Raw genomic sequence first — 25242 nt, forward strand, 5'->3', positions numbered from 1 at the left:
CAAAACCTCTCCTATTAGTGGATCAGTAACTGGCACATTTCGAGAACGAATGTCTTGAAACCAGGTAAAGACTGCTGCATTCACATCTTGGAAATTCGAAGGTTAGATCTTTTTCCTATAGGATCCTATAACTGCTGTTTAAATTTGCAATTCCAATTTTGTCTGATTTTTCAAAAACGTTGAAAGAGTAGATGGAGACGCACTTTTTTTTTCAGACACTTATTTTCGAGTTTGTTACAACAGATTTTTCATTTCGTTATACCGGAATTGCACAATACATTGTTCCTATGTAAGCTGGTTTGAAGGATTGGAAAAGTTTTCGTTACAACAGGATTTTTGCTGTAACGGTATTCGTTATAATGGGATCGACTGTATTTGTGAACTTAGCAGCCATATTCAAAATTTTTCATGAAAACCTTCTGTGAAATTTAACTCTCTTAATTACTCTTTTCTTCTATTTTACAAGCAGATAATCATTAAAAAAACGCTAGATTTAAAAAAAAAAGTTTCACAAAAATTTAGAATGTTGAATTACCATAACCTTAGAATTATATTTAATGTGATCGAGTAGTTTTAATGACATACTGATAAATCATTGACTGCTGAGGTCGACATTCTCAGTGCAGGTGACAGCAGGTAAGGAGATGGTGTGACCTCCTCTCAAAAGTCTGAATTCCTTCCTTTTTTTAATTAGAGTTGCTGAGTAATTTGTATCATTGGTGCAATATGGAATGAATTCTGCCATCACCTGCACTGAGAATGCAGGATTCCCAATAGTAGTAGTATTAGGGTTCCCAGTGATATGGAAAATCAGGGAAATTGAAAACGGTCAGGTAAATATGCAAATATTTCATAAAAGTCAGGGGAAATACAGAAAATCGAAAAACATTTAAAAAGTTAAGATTATATTTTTTTCAAGGAATTTTGGTGAGGAAACGGGATTATGTTTTCAAAACAAAAACTGGCATAAGCTTTCAAGCTCCCATAATCATGTTTCTAAAAAGTGTTTTGGCAATTAGTGCTCATTTGAAGAAAGTGAGGGAATTTGCAAATTTTCTACTTCTCTGTAGCAGTATAGTGACTTAGCATGAAATTGTAATATTTTGTCGACTGTGGATTTTTTTCATTGCAGATGATGATAATAATAATGCTGATGAAGGCAATAATAGTAAAATGGCATCTCGGACATCAAGACCATCTCCGCCATTACTTAATGATGAAGAAGAAGAGGATAGTGATGGCAGGGACACGGCTGATAGTTTGGATGAAGATGCGAGCAGTGAAAAAATACTCGACCAGCGAGAAAAATTTCTAATATTCACAACAGGCTCTCAGACATACACACCTCATCAGATTGGATTCAAAAGGATAAAACCTTTCAAGTAAGCATCTACTTATTAACTTCCTTTAAGTTTTAATATATTCTGTACAAGTATTCTGTTCAAAATGCTGAGCTGATTTTGTCCAACCCAAAAAAAATCAGGCCGAGTTTCCAAAAAAAAGACCCAGGTAAAAAAACCCACTAAAAGTTACACCTTAAAACTGCACTTACTCGCAAACAGTTACTTTCTAATCATGTTATTGAATTATCATACTGTATCTTAAGAAAAATGCATAATGAATGTATTTAATGCTATTTAGATATTTTTCCCAGTTATATATTTTAAAGAACTATATGTTTAAAAATAATACATACTCTCACAAAAAACGAATTTATCTGTGGAAGGTATAGACTGCTGTATATTATCTACAAATTTTCTTTAGAGAGGTTGGAATGGAAGAGATATTGTAATTTTCTACTACGAATCGTTCTTGACTTAGACTTTATTTTGCAGATTTGCTGAAAGGGTGACTGAAACACCAAGTTTGTCTCAGCGCATAGCAGAAAGGCAAGAAAAAGCACAGGCACCAAACGTCTCACCGAACTGGCAAGATGAACATAGTGTAATGCAGTTCTTTGATAAAATTGATCACGTCATCGATTTGCATGGTCATATTATTGGTATGGGTCTATCTCCAGACCACAGGTAATTTTCATCCTCTTCTTGTTCTAATGTAAACAGATTTATTTATTTATATATTTATTAATACAATAATGTTGGCCGAGGCCTATACATGAGAATGTGATGGATGGTTATAGAAGTAATGTTTTACATTTTTCGAAAATATAAAGGATGAAGGTGAATCAACAACAGTGAAGAGGAGTAAGTTCCAGTTACCTATGGTATGCAGAAAGAAACTAAATTTAAAGCAGTCGGTGGAAGAAGAGATAGGGTTTATCTTATGTGGATGGGCAAGTCTGCTAGAGATATATGTTGGCTTGGATATAATACTGGACATATCAGAATTTAAATGTTCATGATGAATTTCAAAAATTTTGGTTAATCAAAAAAAAAAAGACGGGAAATTCTTAGAGGGGAATATTAAGTTTTTATTTTAGTTCAGAAAAAGGTTGTGGGGGGGGGGGGGGTTATGAGCAAGTAAAATGAATTGGAAGGAAAGGATTTTTTTATTTAAGCTTCGAACATTGATGGTTCCTAATTTAAAATTATTATTTAGTTTAGAGGATTGGAAGGAAGGGTGTCAATGGTCGTGAATGAAGGGAGAACATATAAGAGGAGGACTGGTTGATAGAGTAGGTCTAGTCTTTGGAACTGGGTGGGATTGAAAAGCAGGGATAATGTTGTTAATCTCAGGATCTCGAATGTATTTAATATTGTTAATTAGGGCATAACTATGGATGAATTTCACTCCCAGTCCATTGTCTCTGAATTTCTGAGCAACCCTCCACAGTTGACCACGAAGTTTGCGAGTTTCAGGAGAAAATGTTCGGAGATTAAGATTGGATTGTTTTTTAATTTGAAAGCATTTTTAAGTTTGAAACTATAAGAAATTTGACTATTGAGAGTCTGCATTCATGAACCCTTCCGGAACCAATTCCATGGCAACGTTCAATGTCCAAAGGGAAAGATTTCTATGCCTAAGTTTTTGGATCAACATTTTGTGATTTTGTTTGAATTCTGTGAAAATTTTGATATTAGATGTATTATAAATAATGTTTCAAGAACTGGTTTAATATTAATAACAGATTATTTATTACATTAAAAGTGTGGAGATACATAAACTTAACACTGGAGTGAAAATGCCCATACCACTTACTCACTGGGGACACTAAAGCATTGTGTTTACAGCAGCACTGTTGCCACTACATGATAGCAAAATAACCCCTCCTTGTTTCAGCCTTTTAAATGGTTAAGTATATTTATTACAAGATGATTCCCCAGTTATGCCACGTAAGATAAGATTAGAGCGACGAGAACGATCTTCAAGGTGTGTTATTTTGGATACAAGAAAAGATCAGAGTTCTAATAAATCAAAGGGAAGGTCTTGGACTTTGTTATGCAGGTCATCTATGAGAGATAATTTGTCTTTGACTGCACTAAATCATTGGAAAAGGCCGGTTAATTGGGAACTAAAGGAATCTTGTTTTTTGAGGGAAAAACATCAGTTGTTGGAGTATGGTAACTTGAGTATCTTGAATGATTTGGAGAATTTTCGATTCGGAATAAGTATCATGTTAGTAGTATTTTCAGAAGTGGAGTCAGATCTGAATTGATGGGTAGAAGGTGGAAGGGAGTGGTTAACACGGGGTCCAGGGTTGGGCTCAATGTCTCTGGATAATAGGAGCAAGAATGCCAGGGAGATAGATGTACAAGGGGATTCGCAAAGAATCAGGGAAAGGGTACAAAAAATATATATCAGAAACAGAGGAACAGTGATAAAAATTTTCTCAATATAAAATTCAGTCTGCGGGGCCATTGTTGTAATATGAGAATGATAAACTGAAGTAAATAAAAATGTAAACACGGAAAGGGGACTGACCTGTAAGAGTAATGAGGAAATCAAAATATCAGAGAAGAAATGTTATGTGGAATAATCTAATCTAATGAAGATATCTAATTTCTTTAGGGCTGTCCATGTTATTCATAGGTCATCCCTTATCTCTTTCAGATATTTGTATGTAAACAGCAGACCCTGGCCACAAAACTATATCATAGAGAATCCTCTAAACCCACCACCCATAGCACAAGAGATCGATATCCATGTTATCGATTTGTGCACATTGAAAGAGGTTGGAACCATGCTGAGGTCACACAAAGCATACACACCAAACGACGAGTGTTTTTTCATATTTCTTGATGTCAGTGATCAATATGTTGCAAGGTGAGCTTTCTTTCTATCAGCTCATGATTCAAAGTTTGATTCATGTTGATCATCTTGCAGTAGACTCTGGGTTCATTGATATATTTCAATTGATATATATCCTATATTTATTTTCAAAATATCATGACTAGGGACTTTTATGACCCAAAGATGAAACATTGTTGCTGATAGGTTAAAAAAACATACATTTCAAGTTTTTTAACCGATTACCAAAGACGCTTCATCTTTAGGTCATAAAAATCTGAGCCCTATAATCATGACATGTGATATTTTCGATATTTTTCATTGAAAATGGTTTGATATTTTCATTGATACATGAATTTTTCAATCATAAATTAGTTCATCTATAAATTAATAGATAAACAGGTTTGTTAAAAATAGCATTTAGTTTACCCTAGCGTACTAACTAAAATAAAAACTGTGTGTTAACTGCCTATACATCTATGTTTCTAAGACTAAGAGCCTCTGCACACGGAGCGATTCCTCGCGAGCGAATAATGATTCTTCTTTTCCTCTCTCTCACTTCTCAAGTAAATGAGTTGGAGGCCAGCAACGGCGCGATTGCTTAGCGATTTCTACTTATCACGATTGCAGAGCAAGTGAGTGGTGTTTCGAGCGACATGAAAAAAAGTATGATCCTAATCGAATCACCCAAATTGTCAGGAAAAAATGCAGACCTTCAATCTGAAATTTAAAAATTTAATTTTTTACTTCAATGATTTAATAAATGAATCAGGAAGACCTAACAATTTCCTCGTTACATTTCTGAAAATATTTTTAAAAATCCTAGCCCTTTTATTATATTAATATGTTTAAAAGTAAATGCAGTAGAACCTCAATAAGTGACTACCCTGATAACTTGGCAATTTTGATGACATTCTCATAGTTGACATAATACTGAAATAGGGAGGGGAGAAACCTCACCATATATACTCAACACAAGATGTCTAAACCCTGTTTAAGTCAACTAAAAATTTGCTGTTATCACCATTAATTTTTCAAATTACTTGTGCATTGGTCAAGTCTATACAAATTATTGGTCTCTCATATTTCAACATTTCTTCGTTTCATTGTTTTTACACACATTGATGTCGGAGCTGGGAGTGCTGTGGGAGTGCTCAAGCACCCACTGTATTATGTGGCAAGGGTCCAAAGCACCCACAGAATTCATACAATAATTAAAATTTACTATATGTAAAGTTATTGTTTAGGGATCGACAAAGCGGAACCCGTCCGGGTCGATCTAAAATTTAATTTAAAATCATGTTTCTACCAAATAAAAATTAAAAACTTACCCCTCTCGCATTATGAATAAAATAATACACTGGGCAAGAATTAAACAACACTTAGTCGAAAACAAAACCATTATATTCTTTTCTTTTCTTAAATCAGAGTGACAGAAGACCTTCTGCCCTTCTTTTTTCCTCAGTTACATGATGTGTACTACTGAAAAATACTCACACAAAAAAAGGAAAAAGAAATAATAATAATAATAATACAGCTCGTACATATGGTACCTCTGCCTCCCTCTGTTGGGAAGCAGTGGAAGTCGCAACAGTTATATATACACGAGCACCCACAGGTTTGAAACACTTCTGAATATGTGAAAAAATAGTAATTTTATGTAGCGCACGAAATAGCAACAAAGAAAAATACAGTATTAGTCAGGGAATGGATGGAAGTGGTAGAACTAGAATTTTTATATTTGAGAGAAATATGCGGAATTCTCTGGCTTTGCTTCTAAAGTTTTTATAAGGAGACAAAAAATGTTGGTTATCAGCCAAATCTCGACTGTTTCTATGAAAAAAGTTATCAGCCTGTAATAGGCTCTTTAGAAAAGAAAACATTCACACTCACTAGAATCAGAACTAGTGTAGACAGAAAAGTATTAATTGAATTCTCATTTATATTACCTAAATTCACAGAATTTATTCTTAAGTTTGAATAGTTAATTCTTTAAAAAAAGGTTCATTTGCTGTTGGGTTGAATTAATGGTAATATTTCTGAAGAAAATCAACCCCCTCCCCCATTGCTATCTTTCCTGTGTTAAATTCAACTCATTTTACACGATTTTGTCTCACCCAACAATTTTGCATAGCCAATTAATCGCTTAAAGCAAGGGGCGGGGGGGGGGTTGTATTGAGCCTTACTGAAAGAGGCAAAAAGATCTAAAGAGGAAAAATAAGAAAATAAGTTGTAAATTTTATAATGCACCACTAGATGGAAGCAAATAATGGTTGACATTTTCTTAATTAGATGTACAATTGGTAACAAGTGTTGAAAAAAAAATTGATTCTGTAAGTAATATTAGAATGCATACAATATATCATTGTTAAATCCAACTGTCAGTATTATGGCAATAAAAATAATAAATTGCATATGTAAAATTCAATATCAATCATTTAAAATTACTAATAATTTTATTTACAATTGAAAACACCAATTTTATTTGTAATTGTAATGAATTTTAAGAGAATTGATATTCGGTATATGGTTATTTGGCTAAATCACTATTCCTCCCATCCCTAGTTTATATACTTTTACTTTTTCTATTCTGAAATAAGCAAAATGGGCAAAAAAGTACTAAATGCCTAATAACCTAATAAATGTCCTCTGTTAAAAACCGTCTCAAAAAAATGTTTCAAATTAAAGCCATTTTATTTTGATCTGAAAACAATTGTTTTTGTTAGTATAGTAATTTGCCATCGGGTGTTAACACGTGTAAGTTATGTTGCCTAGAATGTACACTCGTACTTTCATTTCGATGTTCAAGAATCGGGTAACTCTCACATGCTGGAAATTCATAAGCAGCAATTCACAGATAATGATTCACCAAAAGATAAATTCACTGATGTGACAATTCACAAACAAACAATTCATTGGCATAGTGAGTGGGTGAATGAGCAAGTGTGTTGATCAAGTAAGTCAGGGAGTTAGTGATTGAATTAGCAAATAAGTGAGTCACTCATACAGATATTGACTCACTCTATAACATACTCATCCGGTTACTCGTATGGTCACCAGCTTGCTTAGTTGCTCCCTCACCTGGTCATTCATACGATTGCTCACTCTGTCACTCATACAGTTACTCAACCAGTCATTTGTATGGTTACTTCCTAATTTTTTCACCAACTCATTCTGTCACTCACCTGCTCGCTCACATATTCATTCACTTGCTCAATCACTAACAACAAACTGTTGGTGAATTTTCCCAGTGGTGATTTTTCCATTGGGAATTTTCCTATCAGTGAATTTTTTGTAAATCAGTAACCCTAGTTAGAAGGGAGAAAAACTTCAATAATGATCTCCTTTCACACCATAAAACTGTGATATGTATTTCAGATGTCGAAAGAAATAATCTTCATTTTCCAATTTTTCAGTGGTGCAGAGGATAAGCATGGATATCTCTGGGATAGGCATTATGGCAACTGTCTTGCAAAGCTGCCTCATGCAGATGTGGTGAATTCAGTTGCATTCAATCCCAGTGACCCAGAGATGCTAGTAACTGCAAGTGATGACTTCACACTGAAGGTCTGGCGATCAAGGAACAGAGTCGAGCAACTGGGAATCAAACTGGATCAGGTCATGGATATAGTTGATGAAGTTTGAAGCTCATTTTGCTTTTTTTTTTCCCCTAGTGTTACTACACATTTTGTGGAATCTCATGGAAATTTATGAAATTTTCATGGGAGAATCTCATAGAAATTTATGAGAACACATAACGGTGAAAACATTGTGCAGTGATATTTTCCCTTTTCCCGTGACCTTTATTATTATTTTCTTTCTATGTGTAAGATAGCAATATCAGATGCTAATTTAGAGCAGGTGTTGTGTGGAATTGTTGAAAGAGCTTCAGTAATCGTTGGTTTGATGCATTATAAAATGAAGCAAAAAAAATATCTATGCAGTCGTTACGGATGTTCTGTGCTAGTAAAATTGGCAAAGTTATTTCACCGCCATGTTGGCGACATCCATTTGTTAAAAAAATAAATATCAAATGTGTTGTGGGTTGTTTTTCCTGTGATGTATGTGTGTTTGATGCGGAAAAAAATTTTTAAGATGCTAATTATATGCATTTAATCACTATTATATGGGCCATAATATTGCTGGATGTGTTATTGCTTGTTATACACTGAATGTCTGATAGAAAAATAATTTTATTTTGGCTATTCAAAATCCTTCCTCCCCCCCCCCCCCCCATTGCCATTTTTGAAGTTTGTAGTCACTTTAGCTTCGGATTTATGGATCACTCTTCCCATTTCCCGAAAATACGTATATTTTCTTGATGCCTTCGTTTTCCTTTTGCGTCAAATGTAGTATGGATCATATGATTTTTGTTTGATTGGTTTATCAGATTTGAATTAGTTTATAGATCTTGAGTTATCGATAGATTTTTGAATCAAATTATTACCCATGTAGACAGTTCTGTAACTAGAAACTTGGTCAGCCAGGGAAGATACCCATTTCCATATCCCCCTTTTTAATGTAGAGAGCAGGAGATGGATGTATTTGATACACCGGAGCATGTCGACTTGCTTCATCCCCTTCTTAAGTTGTGTCTACATATGCTGTTTTACTTTGATTGGGAGGATGGTGGAGGGTAATAAATAAATACACTGGACTTTTGATTTCTTTCTCTTCTCCCCCCACACCCCCAATCTGGTTACGACCATAGCCTTTGCTATCTAAATGTAACTTTATAGGGAAAAACTAAATACTTTTCCTTCTCTTCACACACAACCTCTTCACTATACCAAATCCAAAAGTCATAATGCAAGTCTCTCTGACGTACGGGCCATCTGTGGGTCCTCCCAAGTTTGACCTTTATCTGGTGCATGTTTCTTAGCTCGTAATGAAATATTTCATCACATCTGTACATATCGATGAGAAATTTCAGTAAACCACTTAAGGACAATGCATAGCACCAGAGTGTAAGTGTACCTGAAGAGTTTCAAATCAAGATTTAGGAAAAATTTGTGATTCGTTGAACTCAGATGATATAACCTAATCTGAGGAAATATTTCATTATATTCTAAAACTGTCATTGGATAATTGAATGCAGCGAAAAGTAGTAGGATTAAGCTGCCTAAATATAAAATGATAATTAACATCTTCCAAGATGTGCTGGAAAAGTTCTGTATCGTTACATATAAATGAAACTGATCAAATCTTTTCAACTTTAAAAAATTGACTTTTTATATGGTGTTCTTCTTACATATCGTAGATCACTTTGTTGAAACCGTGCTTAGCACTTGAAGATATTGCGATTCACTGTTCATAATTGGCCAGTTATTTTCTTCTCTGCTTCCGTGTTTGAAGTATTCTTACTCACTGAATGTAGATGTATTGCGGTAATTATATGTTTTTTTCCATCATCATTATTATTATATTGCAATCTGTATTCTTGTTTGTAGTAGGGATTTTTACCTGCCTTATCTATAGTCTGCCAAAGAATAGTGACACTGAGGTGTCTGTAAAAAAAGTGCATTCATCTTTCAGCAAAGAATGGGTGTGAGGTTCCAAGTGATGTCTTGGAAATCATCCAGGAAAAAAATATGTGACTACAGTGACATCAAATTTTTGCTCAAAGATAAGGATAAGTCCGCCTGGTACATCTCTCAAAGAGCTCTACGTTACGCTACTTTATGCACCAAATGCACATCTTGCAGAGACGTAATAAGTATTTTAACCATCACTTTTGTCCACTTTATTATTTGAGCACATTTTATAGTGAAGCTGCAAAGCTTTTTTTTAATAAGTAAAATTAATAACATAAATATACAGGATAGTTATAACTAAACTGATACTACTCAGACGAATGTAGAGGCCGTTCTGGTTACTTCATTTGTTTGAACTTGGTGTATATGTTATATGGACCATGGGGAGAAAAGAAAATTTCAATAAAAAATAATGCTTCGAATTTCGACCACGGTGGTAAAGTTGCACATACGAAGAAGAAAAACAAATTGGAAACACAAAACTTCATTTCATTACAACATTTGTTCAATGTGCTTTCCAATCGTGTGGTTCAAATGTGAGTCTTGAAGGATGCTCTCCTCAAGACCCTAAAAGGTGTTCCCATCTGCTTTAGTTGGTTCTCTGTGGTTTTCTGACTTCGAGGTGTGAATGCCAGCTGGTCTTCCATTTGAAAAACTCTGTCCACATCGAGCAGGCAGACTACAACACAATACTGACACAACATGAAACTTCAAGCATTTACCATATGTATGTCAAACTATGGAAGCCAGATGCACCAGCAAGAACACAAAACAAGCACACTTCTGACAACATGAATGTGTTAGGAGTACCACATACACTAAGAACACGAATTCCGGCATGTACCAATTCTCGTTAAAAATTCTGTTGAGGAATGTGTGCAAGATGCATTTAAAGTTAAGTAGTAGTAGTAGTGTGTCTTTATGCAAAATGGTACACCAACCCCTATTGGCAGACAAGTGAAGAAAGTGTTTGGAGATGTTCAAGTAATTTTTCGAGACATTTTCCGAATGCCTGGCAGCCTCGTTCTGCAGACATGAACCCCAGTTCCAGTTGTGGGAGATTCCTGAAATATAAATTGCCAATCGAGTAAGTGTATAGACTCTGCTTGAATTGAAAGCAAACATAACCTTTCATGTTGCAGCAATTCCTCTATAAATCCTTCGTGATACTGTTCGAAAATGCTGTGTGCCTTGAATATGTGATTGACGCAAATGGAATGCACGTTAAACAAATGCTGTAATTAACTTTCTAGCTTCATACTGTTTTCTTCAGTACATTCCTCGGTTTATTTTTAATGTTTCCCAACATGAAATTCATTAAACGGATGACAAAAATGAAAGCCACTGTTTTCCACTTATAATCATTTATTCAGTTATTTAAGTTAAGCTTTCTTCACACAACATTTCAATAATTTGGTTATCACAGTATTAATTCTACATTAAAGTTTTTCAACAACAAAAATTCAATAAATTGGTTGGCTCTCACCTGTGCAGTTCACCGAGACACCTTTTACAGCTCCTACATCACAAAAACCACAGCTTCCAGTCACAAGTGTCCAGGTTGATCATCTCCTGGCGATGCTTCTCCAACATGAATCCAATATGAATGATCCCAGGAACAGTGCCGACCGGACCTGGTTGTCAGCGGCAAGATCTCATATCACAGGAGGATGCATGATCCAGTACCAAGTAGACAATGACACTGCAACCAGATGGAGAGGTCGGATGGCTCGAGCTGTGCTAATACGCTGCCACTGAAATCAATGGTACATGGAAGAGGCTACTCAGCACACACCTCATTGAGCGAGCGCCTTAGTAATGGGAAAGTTATCTTTGAAACTCTTCAAGTGTGTCTGTTCCAAGTACACAGATGGTATTTTAAAGAAATAATTCTCATCATCCACCGTCGCAACAACCAATCAGGAAGCGGGATCTGCAGCCCTGCAAAACTAAAACATTCTGACAGAAAAATACTTATTTGCATAATCGCACAGAGTAAAACAATATTGTACAATAATGTCACATGGAATCTGGCAACAACTCAAAATGAAAACATTGGGGACTTGGCCAGGGTCTACAATACTGAGCCTATTGCACATTGAAGAATCTTGCGATGTTATTCACCGTAAAGGTGGCCCACAGACAGCGTGGAGGTAAATATTGCACTTAAATGTGATTATATTTGCATTTCTTTTAAATTAAATTTATACTGCACAAATATATTATCCTTCTCTGAGGTCAACGATGACCCTTCCCTATGGGGTTCCCCACCAGCGATCCACGGGACCTCCCTTATCGTAATATCAGTGATTAGTGGGCCCCTCATGTTACAGCTTCAGGTAATGCAAGTATCATGCTTCAATGTCAGAAATTTCAGATAAGTAGAACTAACAATAAGTTAAGTTTTTTGTTAGCCGCTGCACATTCGACTTATCGAGATTTGACTGTAGTAAGTTTCAATGAAATATTCAAACAGAACAGGCATGAATGCAGGTTAGAGTAGGGTCAGTTTAATTATAACCACCATGTATATCTGAAAGAAATTACTTGCTTGAAACAAATGAAAACAGCAATAAGTTGTAACGAGATCAGAAACAAAAAGTGCAATTGTATGTACCGATTGAGTAACCAGAAATAAGTTGAACTATGATTTCTTTGCCCATCCCCCTCCCCATCGCAAATGGTAGTGTGTGTCCTTAGGTGCATGTAATGTGAATATTTAGATTTTAAAAAATGGGTGTTTTATTGCTTTTATCGCTTGTTATGTTCACAAAAAAAAAGTGTGTATATGTGTGTATAATGCAATTAAACCACCATAGCTAGTTGCATAGCATTCATTAATGAATCAAATAAAACTTATATTGTGTACCTGCAGCTGCAAATGTTTTACAAGAAGAAGGAAAAAATCAAAAATGGCCACTTAAGTAAATTACTGCTTTTCCACTTTTTTTTTCTAAATTTCAGAATCGCTAAGCACTTTGGATCAATATAGTTCAATAACTTTCAAAACATAATTTCTATTCAAAAATAAAACATAATCGAACCGAATCATACTAAAAATATTCTTACAGTAAAACCTCAAATATCCGGGTGAGGATTAACCATGCTACGAAAATGCTAGTTTCATGTTTGACTCTTCCCTTGTTGATTTCATTGGTTATGTTGATGAAGATTAGATTTTGTGAAGGTGGTAATGAAAACAAGCATTTCTATTCTGCATAGCAGCTGAATTTCTTCATTTTTTTAGAACCCCCTCCCCCCATTCTCAGACGTGAAGTTCCATGTCAGTGCATTGGTCTGCAGCCCCCATAGGCACATATGAAAACTATTAAGCGGCACATGTACCTTGTCCACATTCCTCTGCGGAACTTCTATCAAATTGGTACGTGTACATGTTATGAACCTGACATGGTTTGTTTCTGTGTAATACTTGTTATGTATAGTGCCGTCATCTGCCGGCACTTTTTCTAACTATGAGTGAAGTGGAATAATTGTATCATTGTAGAGGCTTGTTGTTCTCTGTGGTGAGACTGTTTAACAGATGATCAGCCCACATTTGCGCTTTGAAGTTGGGAATCACAGAAAACAGAAAACTCAACTTCAGCCAACCACCACTATGGCAACAGTGGAGGTTCAGAAACCTGGAGCCTTGCTATGTAAGTCCATCATTAGGACCACTTGACCACCACAGTGGCACACACTGAACATCACCCTAGGGCGATAGACATGCCAAGATTTACAGGCACCATGGTGTTAATCGAGTGGCCATACTGACGGACGTGCATCTCGCGAGGACTCGGATTTAAACCGTACTGGTGCCACAATGGTGGTTGACTGAAGTTGACTTTCTGTGGTTCCCAACTTCACGGTGTGAATGCAAGCCGATCTCCCCGTTAAAAGACTCGCCACAGAGAGCAATAGTAAAAGTATCCAACCATGACACTTCACTCATGGTTAAATAAATTGATGGCAGCATTACACAGAAACAAACCTAACGTAGGTTCACAATACATACATGCATGTTTTCCAGCATGGCCGACCACCTGCTTATACCTTTTCATTGAGACAGATCTGGGCCATGATCTGGTTAGGAGGAGGAGATGACGCCAGGAAAAAGTTTCTCGTGTATAGTGGGTATTTATCGAAATGTATTGGTTTTTTTTCACAACTGAACAGACAAGGCACAAGGATGGTGTAGCTTCAGATGCATGACTCATCATCCAGACCATCGCTATTCTCTATTTGTGCCATTCTGATTGTACATTTTAGATTGTGCAGAATGGCTGACGGGAAAAGAATAAACAGTATCACCTTCCCTACCATAAGCCCGGATAATCAAGGTTCTACTGTATTTAGAAATTATTTATTCGGCACTTTGCGATAAAATTTTACATCATCATCATCATTATGTATGTAGTCATTCATAGCAGTTTAATTCGATAATTTTGGGTGCGATAAAAGGTTCTGAGAAATTTTCGATGCATATCTAATACTGAAGATCTGAGGAAAGAGAATGTATTAAGATTTAAACCGAAACAAGCAAAAAAAAGGAGTTTTATTTGAATTCGTTATGATCTGAAATATTATCGATGTTGTTAATCAAGATGGATGTATGTGGTTTATTGTGATATAAATATATTATATATATTTGTTTTATATGAGTTTTTGTGTACTTCTAGATAGTTACGTATTTTAAATAAAGTTTGAAAAAAACATTGACTCACCTTGTGGTCATTTTTAATTCTTTTTAAAGATCGCTTCAACACTGGATTGTTTTCTTTCAGTTCTCATGTGTAGATCATCCATGAGGGTTTATATGGGGAGGGGGGGGCAGACTACTGCAGATTTGATTAAATCTCACGCACATATTGTCTATCAGGTTCTTCGTTGGGTATGCAGTAATGTAATATAGTGTGTGTCTCTCCCCAGAAAGAGGGCAGACCTTCAATGTAAGTATCATGACCAACATGATACTTACATTACCCATACTTGCCAACTACTACGGAATTTCTGTAGTTTCTACAGATTTCTACCATAAAATACGGAACTAGAGGGAACCTAGGAAAATGTTTTTTTAGAAACTCTTTTTTTAGAATATTTTTCTCTTTTCTTTCAAACCAAGCACAACTCTGGTCTATCACCATGGGCAATTTACTACAGAGTTGTGCCAGAAGTGTGTGTATAGTGATACATCTCATTTTCAGTACTGCCACTTATATTTCAGAAGTGAAGTGAGTCAAGTGTAATGATTGAATATTTTTGCCATCGTGGGCCTGTTGCTTTCTGTGGGAAGACCTTTTAACAGGGAGATTGGCTCGCATCTGCGTCTCGCAGTTGAGAGCCACAGAAAACCAAATTTCAGCCGACCACCACTATTGTGACGATGGGGGTTTGAACCTGGTTCCCAGCAAAGTGAGCTGTCCGCCACTATGATCACTTGACAACCACAGCGGCACAAGGATTTCTTTGAATTCCATTATCCTATTGAGTACTAAATGATGACGTGAAAAGACTGTATTTCCAAAGAAAATATATCAAATTAATAACAAATGAACCTATTGTCAGAAAAAGGTGTGGTTGCCATTAAGATAACTTATCATGGCCTACAGTTCTTTTTGATAAATAAAATAAAGTTCAAATTTCGCTTGCAGATGGCACTAAAACCAAAAACTTGACATATTTCATGCATATGATTCATGCAATTGATTTTATACATATAAAATCAATTTTCTGTGGTCTTTAGTGTGTGTGTGTTTTCTATACAAATCTACAATTTCATACCAATCTTTGCCAAATTTTGAATACGTACCAAACAGGCCCTAACTTGAATGACAGGCTGTTTTAAAAGTCCATCAGAGTTGGGCAGTTGCCCGCTAGGATCAAAAAACTGTCAAGCAATGATGCCTTTTGGAATGTCTACTTTGGTTCCCAAACAATGGTTTTTCACTTTTTTAATGATCCCGGTATATGAAGCGAACCCTGGCAGTGCCAGGTATTGCAGATACAGAATTTAAGATTCACAATTTTTTTTCCTAATGTTGAAATTTAAAAAAAAAAAATAAGGGTGGAAACTTCTGTGAATGAGAGTAAAAACTGAAACTTAAAAGACATTTGGAAGGTTAAGGTTTTGATTGAATTTCTCTCTTCGGGAATTTCAGTCAGGGAAAATGACCAAACAGATTTCGCCGGGAACCCTGTATGACCAAAATATATTCTTTTTTAGAGAGATATAGATGGCTTCTTTCTCAGCCAGAGATATCAGGGCCTGGGTTCGAGTCCCGGCGGAGACGTGATGACTTTTCTTTCCGAGCTCACCTCAGCATAATATCCGGAAAAATAACTGTTTCCTTGATATATTCTTTTTCCTTTCGTTTTTTTAGTACAACAAAAAGTGAAGACAAAGAAAAGAATCTAAGCAATTTTTTTTTCCATTTTTTTTATTTTCAACTCTTGCAAGGCAGTGATGACAAGCCAAAAAATTTAAAAAATATATACAGCAGTGCTCGAGAGAAAAGCATGACAACATCTCTTAACCATAGAAAGCATGCATGAAAGTTATATTCATAGAGATAATATTGACAGGTAATAAATTACCCCCTTGTAATGCGTTCTAGGAAACATACATTGATTGAGGTGTTTGAAGTAGGTTTAAAATGAGATGCTTGAAAATCATAGCCATTTGTGATCAGCTTTCAGCTGTAGTACCTAGTCTGATCAACACTTCTACAACTTGAAGCGCAATAGTCCAGGTCGATAAGATATGTGCGTAAAGTACTAAAGGAGGTTTAGATGTGTCGCAAGTTTGATACCTGGTTTGTCCTTGTCAGAAACTTTCCTGAAACAGGGGTACAACAGAAACAGTGACATGACCACAGAAAAATATTGCTACTACAGGGGGTCCCACATCGAGGGGTTAGTGCACTAACCTCTCGATGAGTATTAAATAAAAGTGCTGTTCAAATAAGTTGTAGGTCCCGGTCTAATAAGCCCGCATGTGTAGAAAATGACTGTGGTGCGACAAAAATTATCAAATGATCTACAACTTTGAGGAGCTAATGTGAGTCAATCTCCCATTTAACATGAAATACAGATGGAAGCATTTATCAAACATGAAACACACACATAACTCTGGCATCATGAATACGTTAGGGGCCCCCATATGATATGAGCACAAAACTTTCTGGCATGCAGAAATTTGATAGAAATTCCTCTAGGAATGTTGAGGAGGAGCATGTACAGTGTAATAGTAGGTTAATCAGCAGCTCAGAGGTTTAAATAAAGTAACAGTAGTTGAGACAGAGAAGGGAAAAAAATTTATCTCTTCGGGCATTTATCACACATTCAGAAAAAATTCTGCATCTGACGAATTCAAACCTCATTCAAATTGCACAAGGGAAAAAAAGAAAAGCTGAAAAAAATCTGTTTTATAATAGATGACTGGTAATAATTTCATAGTGTTTTTGAATAACAGAAATGGGTGGGGAAGAACTCCTATTTGATAAAGTTCAACCAACCCAATTATGAAAATTACAGTAGACTCTTGTTAATATATATAATCTGGCACATATTAGACCAGTGTTTCCCAACCTTTTTTTGCTATGCCCCACCTAAGCATCTTATAAAATCCTGATGCCCCCCCCCCCCCATAAAAGACACATACTGGGGTGGGTGTAATATGCTGCCCAACGTGATGGAAAATTATTTTTAAAAAAGTTCTTTAAATGTTGTTCAAATCTATTTCAGTGAATTTGAAACTTCTTGAAGTTTGAAAACTCTAAATTTCTGTGGAGAGATTCTCTCTGTGCTCTTCTGAAACCTTAAATTAGCCTGTGCGGCTCTCTCTCTCTCTCTCTCCATCCCCCCCAGAAGCCACATTCAGGAAGCCCAAAATCTGAAAAGCCCTATAACCTGGTCTAAACAATGAGTTGTCAACCTTTAAAGATAGTGAGGGAAAAAAATTCAGAGAAGCCCAATAAGTCATACTGTGGTATCTTGATTCTCGCCGTAGCGTCTTAATGAGTAAACCCAACTGGGCCTAGGGTTTCGAGGCACATAATTATTTGAGAGCCCTAAATTATTGGAGAATTTCAATTATACGGAGATCATTTTTTCTTAACAAATATGAATTTTCATTGATACTTCAATTTACTTTCTCATTAAATATATTTCATTAATTTGCAAATTATTATTATTTTCATTTGATACAAATTTTCTTAATTCAGAAATTTTTTCATCAAATATAGATTTTCATTAATTCTGAAATTGTTCCCTAGTCAAATATTAATTTTCATTAACTCTGCAATCATATATTTTTTTCATCAATTCTCAAATTTTCCCACTAAAAAAAATTTTTTTCATTGATTCTGAGAAACCATTTTTTCATCAAATATGAATTTTCATAAATTGCTATTGCTCCCTTAAAAAATCCAATTCCCCCGTCTTGGGAAATCACTGTATTAGCCCAAGATATGCTGGATTACTGAATCGCCAGGAAGTTAGCTGGAAAAATCCCATTTAAATAATGTAAACTTTTGCGCATAGACATCAAGAAAATAGACCTTTTTCTAGATATATTACGCCAAGGTGAAATCAGAAATAAAATTCATTGGACAGTCACATAGACCTGACTTTTCTTTAAGTTCACCTCAAAATAATATCTAGAATATATAGTCTATTTCCTTAATGTATTGTGCTGAGGAAAAAGCTGTATCACCCTCTATGTAGCGACACATTTTCCTCCTCTACACTTGAAGAAAAAACATAGATTACAGTTACAGGCCCGACTAGCGCATGTCCAGATTATCAAGAATCTACAAAAATTATATAAATGAAACCTCTTGAAAACTTATCGATAGAACCAGACTTTTTGTCCCTTAAATATAGATGTCCCCGATGCAGAGGTGAATGAGTTATTCAAAGGGACACGAAACCTCCATCTCTTAAGTAGTGGATGTTCCTTAAATGAAGATTTGACTGTATTTTGCTTATCTCATAAACAGACACTTTTGTCTGTCTTGATTATGACCCAAAAGTTTCCGTTAACTTACAGCACAAAACCAGTCTGAACTTTTCTGAGCACTACTGTATATGACATAAAACGAAATACATATTGACTCAAAACTTTATTTGTAATCCTACTACAGTAGACACCACTTATTGGAATCACAGATTATGTTATCATTCAGGTATTGTTATCACTTTCGCAAAGTACAGAATCGATCAATACCATAACATAGGAAAAAAAATTTTATATCATGATTTCAGTTTGTTTTTTTTCACATTTTGAAACAAAGGTGCGAGAGAGAGAGAGAAGTCTTTTTTTCTCTCTATGTTATCGCGCGTTATCAGCAAGGCTGGACAAACCGCAAAAAAAATCTAGGTGCCAAAAGAATTTTTACCCAACAAAAAAAGATACAAAATAATGTTTTTTTTTACTTTTTCAGGGCATGGTGACCATCATTGATGTTGACAGATATGCTGCTATAAAGTCCACAGTAACGACACAGAGAAAAATTCAGGTGCCAGTGACAATTGTATAGTCGCCATGGCGACCTGCACCAGAGACTTGTCCAGCCCTGGTTGTCAGTAGGGCTTGGATTTCTATGACTTCATACGATAGAGCATTTTTTCATGATTTTCAGCAATTTTGAAGCATTTTTCATAATTCATTAATCTTGCACATTCTAGCAGAAAAATAAGAGGTATTTTTTCCCCTAAGCTCACTCTTCACTAGCTTCATTTCCCACAATTTGCAATTTTTTGATGATATTAACATACAATGGCAATTTTATTTATGCACCTTGGACATCATTTTGGACAATGATTGATGATTTCCTCAAAGAAATATGGTCAGCCTATTCATAGACATTTGTAGGTTTTTACATGGCATAAATGCATTTCGTAATGGGGTATATTCTGCCAGTTTTTAGATTATAAAAATCCTATCCCTAGTTATCAGCCTGCAAGAGACTATGTAGAAAGTGCACTCTCACCCATCCCTTGTTGACAAAAATTCCTATACTAAGTTCAAAATATCTTAATCAGGTCATAGTTGCTGCTATAATCCATATACATGATGCACTGCTAATTCTTCAGCTCTTGGTCAGTTTCTTTCAGTTGTCCAGATGCTCAGTATTTACACGAAAGACTTTTTCAAGAGATCTATGGAACTTATAAAAAAATGTAATTTAAACCTTGTAGTTTAATGTAACTTAAAAAATATATGTATCATAATTCTTGAAACATTGGATAGTTCCATTCTAATTCCTCACAATGGCTGAACAAGAAAATGCAAAATGCAGGATTTTAATTGAAAGTAAAGAAATCCAGTTTTAGAACAACATGAAAAAAAGACATGACTGAAGATTTTGCAACCATTTAAGTATAATGTAAAAACAGAGTTTCCCCGTTTTCATACATCCTGCTCAACCAAATGGGACGTATAGTTATCAGATTTACTTCCAGGTTTGTTTCACATATAGTAATCAATCAGTTATTGGTATCAGTACGGGCTGCGATTTTTGTGACCTGGAACAGAATATGCTCCATAAAAAATGTATTTGTCTTAAAAAAACTAAAAATATACTTTTATAAATCGATTGACCATACTTCATCAAGGAAAATGCGGGAAATCACAAGAAATTGCCAATCATTGTCAAAAATGATACCAAAGGTACATAAATAAAATTTCCACTTGAGAATGCTGCCAAAAACGATGTCAAAGAGAAGTAAAACTGCCAATTATCGCCAATTGGGATGAATGAAGCAAGGAAAATCCTTTATTCTTATGCTGAAATATGCCTTAAATTCTGAAGATCATGAAAAAAATACCCTAAAATCTCTGAAAATTCCTTTAAAATCACTCAAAATCATGAAAAAATGCTCTATTATGTGTAAAAGTAGCGAAATATGAAAAATGCATAAAACATATACACAACAATGTCATAGAAATCCTTGCCTTAGTTATCAGAAAACCTTGTTCCCAATGTGATCACATTAAGTGGCATACACTGTACATCAGATGGTGATATGTGTATGTATATTACGGAAGGGCATTTAATTCGTTCATTTCAAACAAAAAGAACTCCTAATTTTGGAGCGCACAAGAGAAATTGATCATAAGTTATGTAAGCTCGTGTTCTTTAGAACTCAACATAAACAAAGAAAACAGAATTTTTTTTTAAATTATAATTATAACAACTTTCTTGGTCTAGGAATGTTCAAAAATGAGTTTCAAAACCAAAACAACGTCAAATTAATTTGAGCAACATCTGTTTGCGATTTCAGCAGTATAGACTATAGTATCAAATAAAAATACAGTATACAAGTAACTGCAAGGTTAAATGCTGTAATAAGTAAAACTAGTCATATCATTTTTTCCTAAATATGATTTCGTTGCAGCAAAACTTGACAAAAAAGCTGACCTACTTAATGTAAAAGGTTACAATAGCTATCGCTGGTGCATAATTTTAAGAAGTGCACCAAAACTGATAAAGAATTTTGTTTCTTTTAATTTAATATACAGTGATACTCTGGCTCGCGTCTCAGTTACTTTCCAAGTTGAGGCAAACTATGCCAATGGTAATGCCCAGACTTACTCGGGAGGAGAAGGATGATAAATTTGTCATTTTTCTTTATTCTTCCCTGTCCACAACGATGCCTCGGCTAACAAAGATGATTCACTAGCCAAAGCATGGTTTCCCACATGTTTCTTTGGAAAATTGTTTGATTCGTTCCAGGTTCAGCCTAGAATTAAAGATAAGTTTGTTTGTTTTTTTTTAAAAACAAAGAAATGCTATAAAAAAGCAAAAACTGGCTGAAAGCTAAAATTAACAGTTTCAAAATTGAATAAATGAGAACTTATCGGATGAGATGCTGAAGATCTTTCTATTTTACACTAATGTACACAACCAACCTCAGCTTTAGTCAACCAAAGCTGGTGTTAACACAACATAGTGCCCCCCCCCCCATCTATCTGTGGTTTGGTCAGCTAATTTCTGTCTCTTATACATGCAGATGGAAGAGATAAGCTCCTTAAATAGCCAGACTGTTCAGCTTGATGCTTGCACTGGAAGGACGTATGCTCTAAAAAATAGGCTCTTTTTTATGCATTTTTCTATCAGCAGAATCTTTCATTTTAAATTATATAAAAACATTCAGAAAGAAAAGTGAAGATACATCTGGAAAAAGATTCAGAGTTGGACACAAGTTATTCGGGCTTGAATGACAGTAATTCTGATGATGATTGGCCTGAAAATTCAACTCACGATGCTGCTGTTTTATGTTAGCAAGTGCATCTATATCAACAAAAATGTTTGTTAGCCGAAGCAGAGAAATCATGAGAAAATCTTTGTTAGCAAAAAAATTTGTAAACTAAGGTATCACTGTATTCGTGTTTTTCGTTGCAACTTATCTCGAGGGAAGATTTTTTTTCTCTAAGAGTGTGTTGCGAAAAGCTTTCAAAATTTGTTCAAAATACATATGTTTGAAGAAAAAAACATTTTTACAACTACATGAAAGCAGGGTCATGTGAGCCAGGGTATTACTGTACTCCATTCTGATCAGTTATAAAAAAAGTTGATATCAAACATTTTCACATTTTGCCCACCACAAGAAGAAGGTTTATAGGGCCCTATCTGGAGATTATACAGGTAGGGGCCCTATATATATTAAACCTAGAAAGAACCCTTATAGGAAAATATACAATAAACTGAAGAAGAGCAATATTCTATCATTTTGTATTACTTACACTGTATTCATATTCCCATACTACCCCGAAAAGAAGGGAAAGAAAAGTTATATTTCGAACACCATCTCTCTCTCCTGCTATCAAAACATGAACAAAATCTTACTCCGCCCACTGGCAGGTTGGTGGTCGATGGAAAACATGTTCTTAAGAGAAGCAAAGCTACAAAATAGCAGTGCTTGTCCAGGGCTATATAGTAAGGGTTGTTTCATCCCTTTTAAGTCATGCTTGCTGTCTTAGCTCTGTTGGCATGGTCTCTGAGCTACTGCGTGATGTCACTGCTCAAGCACTTTTTCTCAGCAGACATCAATACACAAAATGTGCTTAATCGACCAGGCTAGATTGTAGTTGCTTATTTCACTGTTGATCTTTCGTTCATGGTGTTACTTTAGTGTCATTGATATACATGTTTTGTATGTTTATAATATTTCTCTTTGAGAACGATTGACATCTTCAAAAGTGTTTTTAAATCTCTCCATAGCGAGAGCGAGACATTCAACCACAGAAAAAGGTGTTATTAAACAGCTGAAAGAAAGACTCATGAGGAAGTTTCCTGATATATGCCACAAACACTATACACATTTATTCTAGGATAAGAACTTTCATCAGAAGTTTGAATAGTGATAAAACATTCATTCGGAAAGAGATAAAAAAAAGCTGAGAAATGGATTAAATCCAAGAAATAAAGAAATAGTTGGTAAGTAATTAATGCCTTTTTATAGTTAGCATTCGAAGAATAATAACTTCAAACATTTTATTTTATGGACGTTTTTTAATATTTGCTTTCTGTGTTTTTTAGTTTTGCAGTTGTATTGATAATAACAAAGTTCAAGGCTTTCAAAAGGTACACCTAATTCAAATGAAAACAAAAAGTTATTAAAAATTATTAGAAAGTTCAAAAGATAATTGAAATTGTCTGTCTCAACTTGGCTTTCGATCAACCCTATAAAAGTTAACTAATGTGGTCTACATGATTCAACTGAAATGAATCAGAGAAAAATATTCTTAGTGGAAGTTACCTCCTAAGCACAAATTCAAAATTTCTTATGTTGAATGGTTGAGAACGAAGCAAGCCAATGAATATATAAATGCTAGTGGCAATAATCGAAAAGATAGTTTTGGAAAGAATTCATATTAAAATGGGCAAAGTGATTGCGCAAACTATCGTAATTAACGGCAGCAGCAGCATGTACCGATTCTGGCCTGTCATGAAACAGCCCTTATTATATGGCCCCGGGGCCGGTCACTCTTAAAATAAGAGAGTTTCTAGAGGTAGAGATATTTCATAATTATTGTAATACAAAGATCAGAATATAGGAGGCCATTTGATCGACTAATGCCTCTACTTCAGTGCCTCACGCCACAGTGTGTAAAATAATGAAGACAGGGTTGTGTGTCTCCAGTGGTATATATAGTAGTGCACTTGCCCAACAAGACCTGGGTTTAATGCATTGTGGAGACCAGGTGACTTTTCTTTCTGAGTTCACCTCGGCATAATATCCAGAAAGGTCTATTTCCTTGAGAAATAGTCAAGTTTGGTAAGATATCTCATAAAGGGTACCATTTGCTGAGGAGTAAAATGCATTGTATATTTGCATGAAATTATATTGCGGTCTGGCATAATTTTTTGTTTTTTAAAGGAGACAAAATCATTCTTACGTCAATATTAGTACAGTAGACTCTTGCACATATCAGACCACGGTGTGAAGGATTACCAAAATCAAATTACTGGAAGTCAATTGAAAAAAGCCCATTTAAATAATATTTACTTCTCTCAAACGACTGAAGAAAACCGACCTAAAAATGCCAGATTACTGGACAGGCCGAATTATAGAGTCTATTGTATACTATGTTTCTCCTCAAAAATTTCTTTTTGGAAAGATATAAAATGTTAATTGCTCTCAAAATGTAATAAAAATTAGTGTTAAAAAAAATTTTTTCTTCATCAAAGTATCTGCTCAAGAAATAAAGAAGACAAATTTCTTTATCGGGAAAAAATGCATCTTGAAATCTACTGCATAGTTAAAAACAAAAGAACTGAATTTTTTTGAAATTAGTGGAGCAAATAGCTTCAAAATTACTATTTTGTTCTAATTATTTAAACCTTCTCAAAAATAGCACAATTTGAAAAAAGTAAAAATAGAAAGAGGAGGGATCATCCTCATATTGAAACTGACAATAGAAATAACTTGCCATATCACTAAAAAATCAGACATTTCTTCTCTACAATCTCCTTTTTTTTCCTATTACATTCTAATCACATAAAAACCGAAATTCATGGCTAGAATATTCTAACACTAAATAAGTACACATGCTTCCAAGAAATAAAAATAACAACACATTTTAATACGTATGAAACACACATGACTTTTGAACTTGAAAAGGGGGGGAAAAACATCTTAAGTGTGATCATCTCTTTCGTTAGGCTTACATCATGAATACAAATTTCAAACTGTCATATTTATTGGGACAAATGCACCACCATGTGGGTGAAAGAAACCATTCAAATATATTTGTGAGCTTAATAGAACAGCCATATGAGCTGCACCTTTTCAGGATAAAAATTAGCTTTCGTGTAATTACCATTTTCTCGTGCTTCTATGAGGAAATACTTGTTAAAAAGTGCTTGCCAAATATTCATTACCGATTCTTGACAGTTGAAATGTGATGAGGTAATTTTCGTACTCTAGGTTCTTGAAGTTTGTGTTCCTCAAAATATAAATTGTAAATTTATCATAGGCACTCGAAGTTATTTTCTAAAAACTTGAACACCCA

At 35.0% G+C, this 25242-nt stretch overlaps 1 protein-coding gene across 1 annotated transcript in view; it reads left to right on the top strand.

Moving 5' to 3' along the window:
* The window catches only part of Fbw5 (F-box and WD repeat domain containing 5), a 35106-nt gene extending 20699 nt beyond the window's left edge, over positions 1-14407 (top strand). Inside the window, exons 6-9 of the mRNA XM_089244842.1 lie at positions 1133-1382; positions 1836-2027; positions 4012-4224; positions 7605-14407. Of these exons, the coding sequence (XP_089100968.1) occupies positions 1133-1382; positions 1836-2027; positions 4012-4224; positions 7605-7833 (884 nt within the window). The 3' untranslated portion in view covers positions 7834-14407. The remainder of the gene's footprint in view (positions 1-1132; positions 1383-1835; positions 2028-4011; positions 4225-7604) is intronic.
* Positions 14408-25242: the final 10835 nt, after the last annotated feature.

Source organism: Pholcus phalangioides, unplaced genomic scaffold, assembly GCF_987345545.1.
Source record: "Pholcus phalangioides strain wild (caught in Gottingen) unplaced genomic scaffold, Ppha-v1.0 ptg000015l_1, whole genome shotgun sequence".
NCBI classification, from domain to species: Eukaryota; Metazoa; Arthropoda; class Arachnida; order Araneae; family Pholcidae; genus Pholcus; species Pholcus phalangioides.